This window comes from Malaclemys terrapin, chromosome 4 (genome assembly GCF_027887155.1).
Source record: "Malaclemys terrapin pileata isolate rMalTer1 chromosome 4, rMalTer1.hap1, whole genome shotgun sequence".
NCBI classification, from domain to species: Eukaryota; Metazoa; Chordata; order Testudines; family Emydidae; genus Malaclemys; species Malaclemys terrapin.
The window spans coordinates 82,570,664-82,586,934 of record NC_071508.1 but is presented as its reverse complement, the minus strand read 5'-3'; the positions used below and the strand labels follow the sequence as shown (position 1 = coordinate 82,586,934).

Here is a 16,271-nt window from a genome sequence, read left to right as displayed (position 1 = left end):
GCTCCTTGGCTTTCTTTTAAATTTTCCATTTACTGAGTTTGGAATTTTGAAAACAAGCTTGAAATGTCACAGCATGATGGGGCTGGCAGTCTGTATAGGCTCCACAGCAGGACAACAGCATCCAAGATATACAGGCTGACAAAGGAAAGGTCATTCTTCCTTTCCAGTAGAAACCCTCCTGGAGGGAAAGTTTAGTACAATGATCTGTCAGATAACAAAGACAAAAGCCAATCAGCCTTCAGCTAACTCACTGCCCACTTGTGTGACTGACTTCTGCATCACAATTAACTACAAAACTGAAGACTGGTTTTGTTTTATATACAAAATCCCACCTAAATCCCTCCCCAGCTATTACCAGGTCTCTACCCCTGTGCACCCCTGACAGCCCCTTTCCTCATTTATAATCCCACTCAGGCTATGGGGCCTCTGGAAAAAAAAACCCTCTCTCCACTAGGTTAGGAAAACAGGAGGTAGAACTTTCTTAGCAGGAAGACAGAGGATTCCATTCTGCTGTATATGCTGCCACCAGAATCAGTTAGACTATTGTTCTGAGGCTCACCCAATGGAAGAGGTATTTGTGATCCACAGAAAATTCAGTGGCTTAGGAATTGGGAGGCTCAGAATCTCTCTCCTGAGGGAACTGTTTGGGATTTCTGAAGTCAGGCTACTCTCCCTCACTTGCTTCAGCTCCAGTTACTCCTCATTAAACCCTTTAATCTATGGGATCTCTCAACCTTTTTTTGGAGATTGAACATTGTAGTAGAGATGGTCTTGTGCACACCTCTCCTTCGCCATTACATCCTCTGCTTGCAATAACTACAGCAGTTGCTGGCACACAATTAGCGTTAGGAAAATATTTAGGTGCTTTTAATGCAATTTAGCACTGGGGGGGAGAGGGAAGGAGAGGAGTTGGCAGTATGTGACCAGGTAGTTCCCTGTGGAACACCAGCAAATTCTCCACGTATCGGTTTGAGAACCACTGCTGCAGGAGGGTATTTAGTTATAGTTTATACTTTTTCTTTGTTGATTTCAAGACAGAAGCTCAGGTAAAGCTAAAAGCATTCTCTGGCTGCTCCTCTTCTGCACATCTGTAAATTAGAGTTGACCAGATCACTGCACTGGGCCTTGCTCTGCTAATTCATGCTAGAATAGGTCAGGGTCAGTAGCAATCCCAAAGCATTTCAAACTTAGTTGCTGTGAAGAAAGTTGGTCTGTTCCTCCAGTGGGATCTACCAGTCTCTACTAGGGCTTTGAAGACACCTGAGCCCTGGACAACTTTGGGTTCATGCTCTCCAGTGGAGGAAAAATGTACATTTCCCACAGAACTTGAAATATTTCAAGGCAACACAAATCCATCTCTCACTGGTCCAACCAACATTAGGTCATGACTCCTCTCCCTTATTGTTACATAGTGCCCCTTCCAGCTCCACCAGCACTTTAGCCACTAGTCTGAGTTGCACTAAGTGAGCCCTTGTAGTCTCCAAGGATAGCATGGATGAGTGAATAGGCTGCAGCTACAAGCATGGCTTTACACTGTTATAAACCCCCAGCTTTCTCTCACCAGAAGGGATTTGGCCCCAGTCATAACCCTAGTTTCCTCAGTAAATACTCTGGATAGTTAAGAGCTTTCCCTTAAGCCAAGTGCTGTGCTCTGACTCCATTAGGATAGCTGTTTGGACTCTACCATTACTGTCCTTTAGCAGTCCTAGCATTATGACTTAGCTTGGCAGGGCCCTTCACTTCTTATCCACCTCACTCAAGCTCCCCACTCCTATTTATGCAAGAGTTTTCCTTCTGTTTCACTGACCACCCCTCATTTTTCTGGCTTATCACAGTAACCTTTTGATAATGTTACATGTACTGTGAATCATGGTACTATGCCCCAAGCAACTTTGTGGTGTTGCAGCAGGGAGCGTGCTTTGTGAAGCGCTATCTGCAATAATGGATAAACTGCCAAAAACTACTACTTCTAGCACAATACATGCTGTCCCATAGCTTTCTATATTCCTACCATACAACAGCACTGGACGTGTTTTATATGTCATGTTTCTAGCTGTGGCCACAAGAATATTTTCTACCTAGTTAGCTCAGATGGTGGGATGTATAGGCTCAAAGCGAAGCTGGGAATTGTATAAAACCTAGAAATCCTGTTGACTACTGCTCTGACTACTGCTTCCCTCTCACAAGAGAAGTCATAACTTTTCATGACTATGCTGAAGACAACTGTCCTTCGCTAGAAAAGGCAGCTTTAAGTCAAGTCCCAAATACAACGATTTGCAGCAGCCTAAAGAAAGCCGTAACAAAACCAAACCAATGCTCATGAGCACACAGTGGGGAAGAAAGCATATCCTCCCTCTACCTATTTCACCTCTAGGCTTTTATTTCATACATTCTAAGGACAGTCACGTTTGTGATCATCTAGTCAGACCTCCTGAATAACTCAGGCCATAGAACTTCCCTGAAGTAATTCCTGTCTGAACTAGAGCATATCTTTTAGAAAAACATCCAATCTTGATTTAAAAATTGCCAGTGGTGGGAATGCACCACAACCTTTGGAAATTGTTCCAATGGATAATTACCATCACTGTTAAAAATTTGCACCTTGTTTCCAGTCTAAATTTGTCTAGTTTCAACTTCCAAATGTTAAATTGAAGAGCCCATTATTGTATTTTGTTCCTCACATAGATACCTATAGACTGTAATTAAGTTACCCTTTAACCTTCTTCCTTAAGCTAAACAGATTGAGCTCGAGTCTGTCACTATAAGGCATGTTTTCTAATCCTTTAATCATTGTCACACTGGACAGAGTATTCCAGCAGCAGTTCCTACTCAATATTCCCCTCCTTACACATTCAAGAATTGCATTATTTTTCAGTCACTGCTTCCCAGGATAGAGTCCCCCAACCTGTAAGAAAGGAACAAAGAATGTAAGCCAAGGTGTATAACTTCACATTAATATTGAGTTTTAAAACACAATAGTTTGCTTGTGCCCAGTTTACCAAGTGATCCAGATCACTCTGTATCAGTGACCTGTTCTCTTCATTATTTACCACGTCCCCCAATCTGTCTCATCTGCAAACTCTCTCAGCGATGATTTTATATTTTCTTCCAGGTCATTGATAAAAATGTTAAATAGCATAGGCCCAAGAACTGAGATTGGCAGGACCCCACTAGAAACTCACCTGCTCGATAATTCCCTATTTGTAATTGCATGTTGAGACCTGTCAATTAGCCGGTTTTCAGTCCATTTAATGTATACCTTGTTTATTTTGTATCATTTTGTTTTTTTAATTAAAATGTTTCCCTGTAAACAGGTTAAGTACTTGCCACACCAGTTAATTAAATAGAAAGAGGACATTTGAGTTCTGCATTATCTGCTCCCCTTTTCTTTTCTATGCTCTAGTCCCCACCCTAGTTCTTCCTCATAGGAGTCCCACACCCAGTTCATGATTTTTTTCCCCCCGTTAGTGATTTTACATTTTATAGTTAATGACAGGCTTAAACAACCCCAGGTGCTTTTCAGCTAATTAGAAAACTGCATTTTCCATTAATTAGTTCACAGACAAGGGTCTCATGTCAGGTTTTATTCATATAAATATTAAGGGAGAACAGGAAGGTCAGTGCCACACAGGAAGTTCCCAGCATCCTCTCTGTCTTGCTGTTATTTTGCATCTCCTTTCTTGTCTCCTGCTTCTAGTTTCAGGGTCTCTGGAGCTGTGCGATAGGCAGGAAATGTCTCCCAGGGACTATTCAGATCAAATTTGCGGAACTCCTGAGCCAGCTCCACAGGCTCTGCCACCACCCGTTTCACCTCATCATCATAGCGCACCTGCAACAGGGCAAAAACAAGCTGGTCACCATTGCTTGTTCCCAGCCACTGAGCAGCTTCTTCTGTTAGCCAAATACAAAAAATGACAGGCTTGTAGACTGCTCACTCCAGTTTTTTAGTTCAATGCTCATGAGAGCTTAGGACACATGGCATAAGGAGAATCAGGCAATGTGCAGGTGTGTACCATCCAGCTCTGTCACACACATCAAGCCTGATCCCTTGCTATTCCAGTCCTGATTTCCCAACCTCAGCTCTGCAGATGTCCTTTTGTCCTTTTCTACAGCAGCCTCTGCTATTTTGCCTCTCAAACTAAAGTTAATGCACCTAATCCTGACCCGCAGTCTCTTCTCTTCTAGTCCTCAGATTCAATTGTGCAAAAATACTAAGCTTTGTGATGCAGTCACTTAGAACTAGGTGGAGACCAAACAAACTCATTTAATTTGTGTTTTAATCTAGATAAAAATCTAGGTTAGAGGAATGGGATGTGTGAAGAAAGCTGAGGCAGCTAAAGGTGATGGCTTTGTAATCTTGCCATTGGATTTGAAACACCTTGACTCCCTGGAAACAGAGGTTCCAGAAAGATCAACTCAATCATTAAACCCTCTGAGGGAGTTAAATCGAGTCTCCAGCAATTCAGTGGGAATGAGTTCGATCTAATGGATGGGGCATTAAAAGTAGCTGGTCCTGTCGTCTTTGCCTGGAAAGCAAAACTTGCTGCTCTTGTGTAAGAGGAAAGGTTTGCCCAGTGTCTCAGGCCCCCAACTCCTCTATTATGCAGGGTGCTGTGTGTTGGCTAAATTCCAGGGGGAAAAGCACTAAGAAAATTTAAATAATTATTAAACAAACATTTTACAGTTCCATAACAGCCATGTCCCAGCTCTGAAGCATAGATGGGTTTCTGAATGCAGAGTGAACCAGAATTCTTCATACCTCTACATATCCGGAGAGTGGAAAGTCCTTCCGGAATGGGTGGCCCTCAAACCCATAGTCTGTTAGGATTCGTCTCAGGTCAGGGTGGTTGGCAAAGAAGACTCCATACATGTCCCAAACCTAAAAGAAAGGAAACCAAACAAGTCACATCACCCCATCCTAGAAAAGCCCCTCAGCGTACCTCAGAAGCTTAAAACTTCCACACCTCATCTAAGAGGGGCCAACCCAACAAAGAAAACCACTTTCCAAAGAGGCCTGCCCAGCCTCCATTTTCGCTCTCATCCTAGAAAGAAGCCGCTGCCCCCTGCCCCCCATATACTGTACCCACAATGTGTAGGTTGGATGCCTGGACAGTGTAGTGGCTGGGCAGTTGATCTGGGGCACTGCTCATAGATTCAAAGGCCAGAAAGGACCACTGTGATCATCTAGTCTGACCTCCTGTATAAAATTATGGGTTTTAAGGAGGATTGGCAGAATTCAATTATTTATTTGCAATTTAGACAGATAATACTGATGTTTATTTTAAGCATTTCCCCCCCTCAATTTAAGTTTCCACAGTTGTGCAAAATTATGGGTTTTAAGAAGCATTTTTCCAATTTTTAATCTATTTACATTTTCACAGTTGTGGGAAATTATAGGGGGGACAATTACTTATTGACAATAGACACAGATTCAAAAAGTTAAAGCTTTAACACAGTTAAAACATAAATTGTCAATATCACGTGTCAAAACAAAGTAAATATCCTAAAATCAATCTGTAGCTTACAAGGAGTATTTTTCTTACTTTGCCTGTCAACTTCTATCATCATCATTGTGATCATCAATGGAAATATTTTTTTCCACCAGTTTGTGTGTGTCTGGCAAAAGCAACCTTTCCAACATTTACTGATAAAAATCTAATCCTTCCAGCCTATATAACACAGGCCTTAGAACTTTCCCAACAGAATTCCATTTGAATTTGAGCTTATATTTAAAAAAAGTAAATCCAACCTTGATTTAAAAATGATCAGTTAGACAAATTCAGACTGGAAATAAGATGCAAATTTTTAACACTGAAGGTCATTAACCATTGGAATAACCACCATCCTCACTACTCAACCTGTGGCCCAATCAGCACAGAGCTGCGACCCATGTGACATCCTCAGGGCCATACAGGTAGTATTCGATGCAGCTCACATAACATATTATGGGCTGCATATGTGACCCACAATGGTAAATAGGCTGAGAACTACTGTCCTAGAGGATAATAACCTTATAAGGAATAGCCAGCATGGATTTGTCAAGAACATGCCAAACCAACCTAATTTCCTTCTTTGACAGGTGGGAAGTAGAAGATGTGATGTATCTTGCTTTTAAGAAGGCTTTTGACACAGTCCCACATGACATTCTCATAAGCAAACTAGGGAAATATGGCCTAGATGAAATTACTATGAGGTGGATGCACAACATGGCTGAAAGACTGTACTCAAAGAATAGTTATCAATGGTTTGCTGTCAAACTGGGAGGATGCATCTAATGAGGTCCCATACTATTCAATATTTTCATTAATGACTTGATAATGGAGTGGAGAATATGCTTATAACATCTGTAGATGACACCAAGCTAGGAGGGGTTGCAAGTACTTTGGAGGACAGGATTTGAATTCAAAATGACCTTGACAAAATTGAGAATTGGTCTGAATTCAACAAGATGAGATTAAATAAAGAAATGCACAGGACTTTACTTGGGAAGGAAAAAATAAAATGCACAACTACAAAGTGGGGAATAACTGGCTAGACGGTAGTACTGCTGAAAAGGATCTGGGGTTATAGTGGATCACAAATTGAATGAGTCAACAATGTGATGCAGTTGCAAAAAAGGCTAAAATCATTCAGGGGTGTATTAACAGGTGTCTCGTGCATAAGACATGGGAGGTAATTGTCCTGCTGTACTCTGCACTGATGAGGCCTCAGCTGAAGTTGTGTATCCAGTTCTGGGCTTCACACTTTAGGAAAGATGTGGACAAATTACAGAGTCCAGAAGAGAGCAACAAAAATGATATAAGGTTTAGAAAACCTGACTTATGAGGAAAGGTTAAAAAAACTGGGTATGTTTAGTCTTCAGAAAAGGAGACTGAGAGGGGAACCTGATAATCTTCAAATATGTTAAGAGCAAGAAGAGGATGGTGATCAATGGTTCTCCACGTCCACTAAAGGGAGAACAAGGAATAATTGGCTTAATCTGCAACAATGGACGTTTTAGGTTAGATATTTGGAAAACTTTCTAACTATAAGGAAAGTTAAGCACTGGAACAGGTTACCAAGGGAGGCTGTGGAATTCCAGTCCATGGAGGTATTTAAGAACACATTGGACAAACACCTGTAAGGGATGGTCTAGATTTACTTGATCCTGCCTCAGCACAGGGGGCTGGACTTGAGGAGCTCTCAAGATCCCTTCCAATCCTATGCGTCTGATTCTAAATTGTTCCAATGGTTAATGATCCTCACTGTTTAAAAAAAAAAAAAACTACATCTTATTTCCAGTCTGAATTTGTCAAACTTCCACTTCCAGACATTGTATCTTGTTATACCTTTGCTCAAAGCCCTCAGAAGAACGTCAAATGCCTCTTCTCCCATTCCCAAGGGCAAAACCATTCCCTCCTGCACAGTTCCCAGAGGAATACAGTTTCATTCAAACATGGTCGTCTCCAACCCCCATATGGATCCTGTTCCCAAGCACAAAGCCCTTGGGAAAGCATACTGGAGCTCACCTCTCTTTCATACCAGTTTGCTGCCTGGTGCACTGACACTGCTGAATCAACAGGTGTCAGCTCATCTGTGTACGTCTTCACACGGATCCGAGAATTGAAGCGCAGAGACAGGAGATTATAAACAATCTAAAGGGAATTGAGAAAAAGCAACTAATTTGTTGTGGCCTAGGTCATGTACAAACTGTCTCTTGGAATGAATTGTGATTTTTATAGTAAGATACCAGCTGAAGGGGCATGGGCAAGGAAGACGAGAGGTTTTCAGATGAGTTTTCCAGTGAGACCATGATAGCACTTCATACCTATGGAGCAAGGATAGCCACTCCATAGTCAAAATTCAAGCTAACTTTTCTACTATTAGCCTGATTTATGAAAACAAAACAAAACCCACCACCTCTAATTTCCCCAGAAACAAACCAATTCTCCTGAAACGTAACTGGCCACATGTACTGTTACAGTCTAAACTATGGATTAATATCTCACATTGTCCAAAGCAGGTGAAAAGTAAGGAGTTTAACTTGACCAATTTATAAAATGAGCAGAAATTGGAGACAAAATACTAATACAACTTGGATGCATTTAAACTAAAAACTGATCAGGGAGTTGCAAAACTTCTGGCAAGGTCACCAATTGTTTAAGTAACAAACTAAGAGGGGCGGGCAAACTTTTTGGCCTGAGGGTCACATCGGGTTTCCAAAATTGTATGGAGGGCTGGTTAGGGGAGGTTGTGCCTCCCCAAACAGCCAGGCATGGCCTGGCCCCCGCCCCCTATCCGACTCCCCCTGCTTCTCACCCCCGCCGCCCCCCCCATCCAACCCCCTCTGTTCCCTGTCTGCCCCTGCACCTCCCGCCCTCCCATCCCACCCTTCCTCTCATTCTTGACGGCCCCCCGGGACCTCTGCCCCATCCAACCACCCCTTCTCCCCGACTGCCCCCCGCCGCTCCATCCAACCCACCCTCTGACCACCCCGCCCCCTATCCATACCCTGCCCTTACCACCACCCTGAACTCCCCTGCCCTCTATCCAACCCCCCTGCTCCCTGCCCCCTTACCGCGCTGCCTGGAGCACCAGTGGCTGGCAGCGCTACAGCCACGCTGCCCAGAGCACCAGGACAGGCAGCCCTGCCTCCTGGTTGGAGCCAGCCACGCCACTGCACAGCACAGAGCACCGGGTCAGGCCATGGCTCTCCAGCTACACTGCCCGGCAAGAGCTCGCAGACCCGCTGCCGAGAGCATTGCGCCGGTGGTGCAGTGAGCGGAGGCTGCAGGGGAGGGGGAACAGCAGGAGAGGAGCCGGAGGCTAGCCTCCCGGGCCAGGAGTTCAGGGGCCGAGCAGGTCCCACAGGCCAGATGTGGCCCACGGGCCTAGTTTACCCACCTCTGGAGTGAGATATTGCTAGAATGGCAGGAAGTGTCAACATATAACACTAGATAGGTTTTGATTGATTAATTCTGATGAGATGAGGCGGTCATCCCTTTCTGGACATTGCATTATTAAGCATCACTTGGCTACTAACTTAGTAATACAGCTTCCTTCCTGTAAGGTTGTGTGCCAACCAGTCTTGCCAGCATAGTCACCTGCTAGGAACCAGGAATCTACCATCACACTGATTAGCCTTCATTGTCCACCATCCTGAAAGATGTCCTGACCTGAATGGGCAAGCAGAAGCAACCAGGTGACATCTCCATGTCCATAAGGTTAGCTAAACCCTGAACGATACCTGAAGTGTGAAACTTAGGTACTGCTATTCCCTCCCTTGTGTGTAAGTTACCTTCCCTGTTCATCCCTCCCCCTCTTATTCTCTTCTATATAGGTTCATATACCACACTCATCACTGCAGTAGCTGAATGCTTTCCAGTAGTGCATTAAGCAATGTAACTACAGAGCTGTTATGTGTGGGTTATTCTCTCATCCTCTCCCCACAGCGAGAAGCACGTGCAGTGGCGTGTCTTGTTTGGGTAGCTTTGCTTGTTTGAATATACCTATTGCTATGTATTTACATTACGGAAGGCAAGATAAAAGAAATGCGCTTGGCATTTGGAGTGGAAAGTCGTGAGGTTTATGAGGGCTGTTAGTTCTTGGGGGAGTTCATGCCAGTCTTGGACAGAGGAAGTTCTGTCTCCTGCACAGGTGAGCCTTACTCTTATTGTTGAGAGTTCCACTGTGCCATAAGAGCATAGTTGTCAACCACAGTCTTTACCCTGGAGCTTTACATGGTCTTTTAGCTCTTCGGTTCCCAGGCCATGGTGCACATTGAAGATAAGGACTGAGACATTGAGCCTGGTTCAAAATTCTAAGGAAAGCCAGTGTAGAGGGCAGAAGACTGGTTTGATATGCTTAGAGTAGGTTGTGTTGCGGAGGAGACGTGCTGCAATGTTCTGTACTAGCCGGAGTTTCCTAAGGGCTGAAGGCTTCATGCCTGGGTGTACTGCAGTAGTCCAATCAAGAGGTGTCAGAGATACAAATAACCAAAGCCAGGTCTTCATCCACCAGGATGGGATGGAGTCTCCAGGCCAACTGAAGATGGTAGAAAGCAATATTCGCAGGTGGTGCCATGTGAGACCTCAGTGTCAGTGATGAATCCAAGGTTACTTCTAGACTACGGACTGAATTGACCAATTGTGGGTGTGTGTCTTCAACCAAAGGAGGCTGTACTGTGGCTGCAAACTCTTCAAAATCCTTTTCTCTGCCCACTAGCATCACCTCTGTCTTGCTTGGGTTCAGCTTCAGCCAGCTGTTCTTTTAACACTCCCCCTGCCTCTCTCTTTTTGCCTAACAGACCAGTTTAATCAAGACCTGTCCATCCTTGCACTATTGCTGTGAGTCTGTGGCCAAAAAGGCAAAACAATGCATTAACAATGGTAAAAGTCTTTCAGGTCTCAGAGGAGGTACAAGTGAAAGACAGAAGCTGTGACTTATCTTTTCTCTCTGTGTGTGCATCTGTGTTTTGGAACAACTCAAGAGCTACCGTGTGGGATTTTCAAGAGCACCTAAGGAAGTTAGGTGGCAATTCCCATTGAAAGCTAGTGGGAGTTAGATGCCTAAATCCACTAGGTGATTTTGAATATCCCACCTACCATTTATAACTAATTATTTCCTGCAGTTTTAAAAAAGCTATTAATACAAGGAAGTTGTGTCAAGTAAAAACTATTATTAAAAAGAAATTTGGTAAATTAAGTTTCAAATGCTTTAACTTTCTTATGTGGTTAAGAAGAGATTTAAAAATATATTTTGTGTTGTTTATATGCAATAGGAGATTAGTGTTTCTATATAAAGGGTCTTCACTGGTGTAATTAGATCAACTTTAATTAGATTTAGCTACCCTGTTGCAAATTTTTTTTTAAACATAAACCAAGTTTAAAGAAAGGGTAATACTGTTTTTAGGGTTTTGATACCAATAAAACAGTTTCAGCCCAACTCTTAGTTTTTTGTTTTAGAATACAGCATCTTTCATCCGATATGGAAATCCCATGAGGCAAAAGAGAGAGATGCTGTACCAGACTGTGAACTGCAAAAGAGAAACTGCCAGATCCTATGGAGGGACAGAGGCTAGTATTAGGGAGGGAGGGAGGGAGGGTGTGTGTGTGTGTGTGCGCGCGCAAAGAAGTTAGGTGAAGCAAGTCCATGGAGGATTTTAAAACAAAGAAGGCACCTTCACCATAGATGGAGATGCGGCTAGGTAGGAGCAGAGCCAAGACATGACACTGTAAATATTTTGCGGTTGGGACTATCTCTTTGATACTTGTGTTTATGCTGCTTAGCACAATGGTGCCTCAAATCCTGTTTGGGGCCTCTAGATGCTACTTCACAACTACTGCTAAATAACTAGAGAAGTCTGTCTAGCTACAGAGGCCACCCAGGAGAATGGAGCTGTTCAGAGTTGAAGGCTGCAATGAGGGCAAGGGAGATGAAGCAGAAGGAGCTGACATCATCAGAAAGAAGACGGTTGGTGAATACATGGAGGAGAAAGGTTTGTGTGTCATGGTCAAAGTAAATCAATGGCTTCAGATCCAAAGAGTAGTATAACTCCTGGGGAAATTCTGTGCCGAAAAATTAAAAGTTCTTTATATTTTGACAAAATAACACAATATAATCACACCAATTTCAATTATTTTGGTAATTTATTTCAAAATACCTATCAGCAAGTATGTCTGTAACAATACAGACAAAAAAAAGTTTCCCCCAGGAATAGAGAGTTAAAGAAACCTCTGCAAGAGCCCTGTTGCTGTTTCTCTGTAATGCTTTTGTTGGGTGCCTCGGTCTAGATATCACACATACCAGCTGTGCACATCTTGGGGGAAAACTCTGCCCCTTCAGTCTCAGACATCCACACCCCCAACCCCCTCCAGAGCCCAGCTGTGGGGCACCCCCCTCCCAGCCCAGACACCCACACTCCCTAGAGCCCAGCTGTGGGGCACACACCAGGCCAGACATCCACGTCCCCTAACCCCCAGAGCCCAGGAATCCAGAGCGAGAAACAGCCTGTTGCTGGGTCCCATGCTTGTATGGAGTTTCCTGCACGCCGCCTCCTTCCTCAGGACGTGCTGGGAACTGCAGCAGCCCAGAACCCTCCAGCTCTCCCCTCCCCAAACAGAGTCTTGTACAGTAACTCCTCACTTGGAAGTCGTCCTGGTTAACATTGTTTTGTTGTTATGTTGCTGATCAGTTAGGGAACATGCTCGTTTAAAGTTGTGCAATGCTCCCTTATAATATTGTTTGGTAGCTGCCTGCTTTGTCCACTGCTTGCAGGAAGAGCAGCCCGTTGGAGCTAGCTGGTGGGGGCTTGGAACCAGGGTGGACTGGCAGCCTCACATCAGCTCCCTGCTCCCCTAAATTCCCTGTGCGGCAGCCACCCAGCAGGCTATCAGTTGCCGGCCGTTCAGCCATCCCTCCCCCCACTGCCATGTGCTACTCCTGCCCTCTGCCTTGGAGCTGCTCCTGGGAGCCTCCCGCTTGCTGGGGGTGGGTGGGTGGGGGGCTAATGTCAGGGTGTCCCTCTCTCACTTGCCCCATCTCCATAAAGCAGGGAGGGACACACAACAGGGCTCAGGACAGAGGAACCTGCTGATCTACTTAAAAAAAGCAATGTACTTAGCATGGGGTCAGCATACTTAAAGGGGCAATGCACATTTCTCTCTCACACACAGGGTGTCTCTCTCTGTCAGCCATGCTCTCTCCCCTCGCTCCATTCGTGCTGCCTTTTAGCGTGTGAGGCTATACTAACAACGTGTTAACCCCTGAGGGCTCAGCCAAGTGCTAGTTAATCATTTAGCAGTAAGGCATTCCCTGGGAAATATCCCACCCTCTGACTTCACCACCTCAACCAAGCTTCACAATCATTATTGCCGTGTACAGTATTAAATTGTTTGTTTAAAACTCATAGTGTGTGTGTGTGTGTACACACGTCTTTTGTCTGGTGAAAAAAATTTCCCTGGAACCTAACACGCCTGCCCCCCCTCCATTTACATTAATTCTTATGGGGAAATTGGATTCACTTAACATCGTTTTGCTTAAAGTCGTATTTTTCAGGAACATAACTACAACATTAAGCGAGGAGTAACTGTATTTGGGAGCTGGGGCTCTGCTGAGTCTAGTGGCCCCTAATGGTGGCCAGCAGCTCTGCATCACTAATTCTATGGGGAAAAATGAAATCCTGCATTGGGCAGTGGCACAGAATTCCCCTAGAAGTAGTAGTATGCACTTGTCTCATGGCCCCCAGATGCAGACACCTCTCCTTAGAGTGCCTCGGGCTCACTAATTAATTGGGTATATTTATAATATGTCAGTGATATAACTGATTCTATGCTCAGTGGGTTAAGCAAAACTCAAAGTTCTCAGAGCAGATAAGCATAACTATCGCAGAATGCAAAGGCCATGGCCAGAGCTGTAAACAATTGCTTATCTTAGTATTCAATACCATCATCTTCTATAACTCTTTGCAGGTCTGTACCTCCAAGGAATAGTTCCTACCTCGAAACGGTATTGTCGAGTTGGGACATCAACAGCAGTCAAATCAGCCAGGGATTTAAATTGGGCATTGGTGTGATCTCGAAGAAAAGTCAGAATTGGAACAATCCCATCAGGATGGATAAATATCTCCAATTCATTGAAACAGGTCACCTGTGGAAAGGAACAGAAAGTGAATTAGTATAGACGCAGAAGGGATTGAGCAGTGCATTGAATAAAGCAGGATACTCAGATCAGAAGGGTTTGGGGCCACATGATCAGGTATATCACATCAGTTCAAGGAACTCAATAGCAGAAATGTTTTTTAGCCAGCTCTATCACTCTCTCCCACCCAGAGCCCTGTAAATCTGGGGATATCTGCAGACCATGTTTGCGAATCGTGGATTGGATGCAGATACAAATTTTGTATCCAAGCAGGGCTCTACCAGCCAGCTCCTCACTACAAATATCCCAAGCTAGAATGATTTGATTGGTAATACCTACCTGGACTTGCTGGATATACTTGGGCAGAATTTCAGCCACATACTCTCCAAAAGCACATAGCTGGTTCTGGGCCACTTCATCCTTTGGTCGAATGGTGACTGGAAAGAACAAGAGACTTCTCAGGGCTATCGCATGGTAAGCCATAGAAAGAGGAGCAGTAACTCCCAGGCCACACTAGCTCAGCATGACTCTAGTCAGCTTGGCCGTAGGTCTGTTCCCCAGCAGGGAGCAGCTAGGCAGGGGGAGACAAGCCATGATTGCAAAGATCAACTCAAAACCTCACAACGTGGTGAACTAAATGGCTATCTACCAACACTAGGAGGAATATATAGAGTCTAATCTCTGGTAATGTACACGATGCATAGCATATTTAGAAAATAGACTTCGGTAAGTGGCTGGGCACTGGAGTAGACTTGCCCATCAGGTGTCAGACAACAGAACACCCTGTCACCATGAATATGAAACTACTTGCATCACACTGAGTGGAATCAGAAGGTAGGGGGATGTTATAATTCAGTAAAAGGAATAAAGTGAAAGAGAAGTTTAGACTGAACATCAGCAAACATTTCCTAAGGGATTTAACAGACTGATTCCTGACAAGAGGAAAGCAGTTTCTCCAGCACATAATGTCTTAGTTTTACCAGGACAGTCCCATAATGTTCTAGCATCTCAGCAACTTCTTTCACACCTGAAGTGTCCTTGTTTTTTTTCATTTTGTCAACCAAAAGGTTTATTTTTTGTTGTTCAAGATTTACTGAAACACAGAATTAGATCTGGGGTGATTACCAGAAACAGTCTAATGGAAAGAGTATAACCAAAGTTAAAAATCCTCTTCCCCTTGGAGAAATATGCGAATGTTATGGTGGAGTCAGAAGCTGGCAGTAGCAGCATCAGCACACTTAGAAAAAATAAAGCACAATTTTTTTTTTTAAATATATGTAAATGTCACTGCAAAAATGTTCTGGGTTGAATTTGAAAATATGGTCACCTTACTGAGTTATTCTAAATGATACCCACTATACAGACTCCAGGAGTTGGTGAAATACTAATAAACTGAGACTTACAACGGGTCTCTGTTGTGGAGCTCCCCTCAAAACGAGCTGGCAACAGCACTGCAGGGCGTGCAGCAGCTACAAAGAGAAAGAGCATAGATGAAACAGTCTGTACCACATACTCCATCCTCCTATAAGGAGGAATGCCTTCTTTCCTCCTTTCCAGAGACCAGGAGACTCCCTCATGTTGCTCCATCCTGGTGAGGCAAGCTCCATTTTAACATATGGGAATTAAGTCTGACCTGCCCCTCCACCTCTCCCCCCCAAACAATAATCATATAGTGTAGTAAAATACCCCAAAAGAAATCATGAATGTGCAGTCCAGCAGACAAGTGCTATTCACACACACACAAATTCTACCAAAGGGGCCTATTCCCTCTACTAAGTACTATGCAAAAACAAAGGCTATGGTAATATCTTTTACACGCAACGCAATAAACCCTCTTTTCCTAAACCAGAAATCTGATTAGTCACACTTTGGAAGTGGAGAATGTATCACTCAATTTCCTACAGCAATATCTAAACCATATGCCCAACTATTTTACTTAGAAGTGAGCAGTGCTTGATATACTAGAGCAAACAGTAACAGCTTAACAGAAAGAACAGATCAAATATAACATGGAACTCGGAGATCTCTTCTTTCTGTCTTGATGTTTATATCACGATCATCACCACGTTATTCAAGCCTTCTCCCAGAAGCGCTAACTCAGCAGATATCTTACAGCACATGAACAGGCAGATTCTCACTAAACCTGGAGTCACCAACAGAAGCGAGACCCGGAGAAACCAGGGAGACGCAGGTGGCCAGTGAGACACAAAAGACATTTGCCATTTAGCTGTACAGAACTCATAGAAGTAAAAGCTTTCCCCAAAGGGCGGCACTAGCCGACCCAGCGAGACAGAGGAGAACTGGGCAGGAAGACAGCCTCTGCCACCGAACCACTCTAGGCACGGCTAGAAGGGGTCACGGTGACCCCTGCCCCAGCCAGCAGGAGCTGCACATAGACCGGTCCTACCGAGGGGCTCCTCGCCCAGGCAACCCGACTCACGTGGGGCCGGGGTCACGGGGGACCCGACTCCCTCCCCGCCAGCCCAGGCCAAGCCGCCCTCCCACCAGCCCCAGAAACCTCTCCCTGCCCTATTGCCTCACCTCTAAGGCCAGCCCGGGCCAGCCCTAGCGCTGCTGCCAACATCCTGCCCCAAGCAGCGAGACGGGGACACAGACAAACAAGGACACAGACCGGAACCGGAAGGCGCCTTTAC

General features: G+C 44.4%; 1 protein-coding gene across 2 annotated transcripts; it reads right to left on the bottom strand.

The window, feature by feature from the left end:
• Positions 1-3,569: 3,569 nt before the first annotated feature.
• Positions 3,570-16,268, bottom strand: NDUFS3 (NADH:ubiquinone oxidoreductase core subunit S3). 2 transcript variants are annotated; one of them, XM_054025752.1, is made up of 7 exons: positions 16,159-16,268; positions 15,021-15,086; positions 13,957-14,054; positions 13,477-13,626; positions 7,509-7,634; positions 4,760-4,879; positions 3,570-3,829 (listed from the first exon to the last, which is right to left on the bottom strand). In XM_054025752.1, the coding sequence occupies exons 1-7, from the start codon at positions 16,199-16,201 to the stop codon at positions 3,662-3,664; spliced, it is 771 nt and encodes a 256-aa protein (XP_053881727.1). In that variant the 5' UTR covers positions 16,202-16,268; the 3' UTR covers positions 3,570-3,661. The 2 variants fall into 2 exon arrangements, with proteins under 2 accessions (XP_053881727.1, XP_053881726.1); XM_054025751.1 differs by lacking the exon at positions 16,159-16,268 and adding an exon at positions 15,731-15,848.
• Between the last annotated feature and the right edge of the window lie 3 nt (positions 16,269-16,271).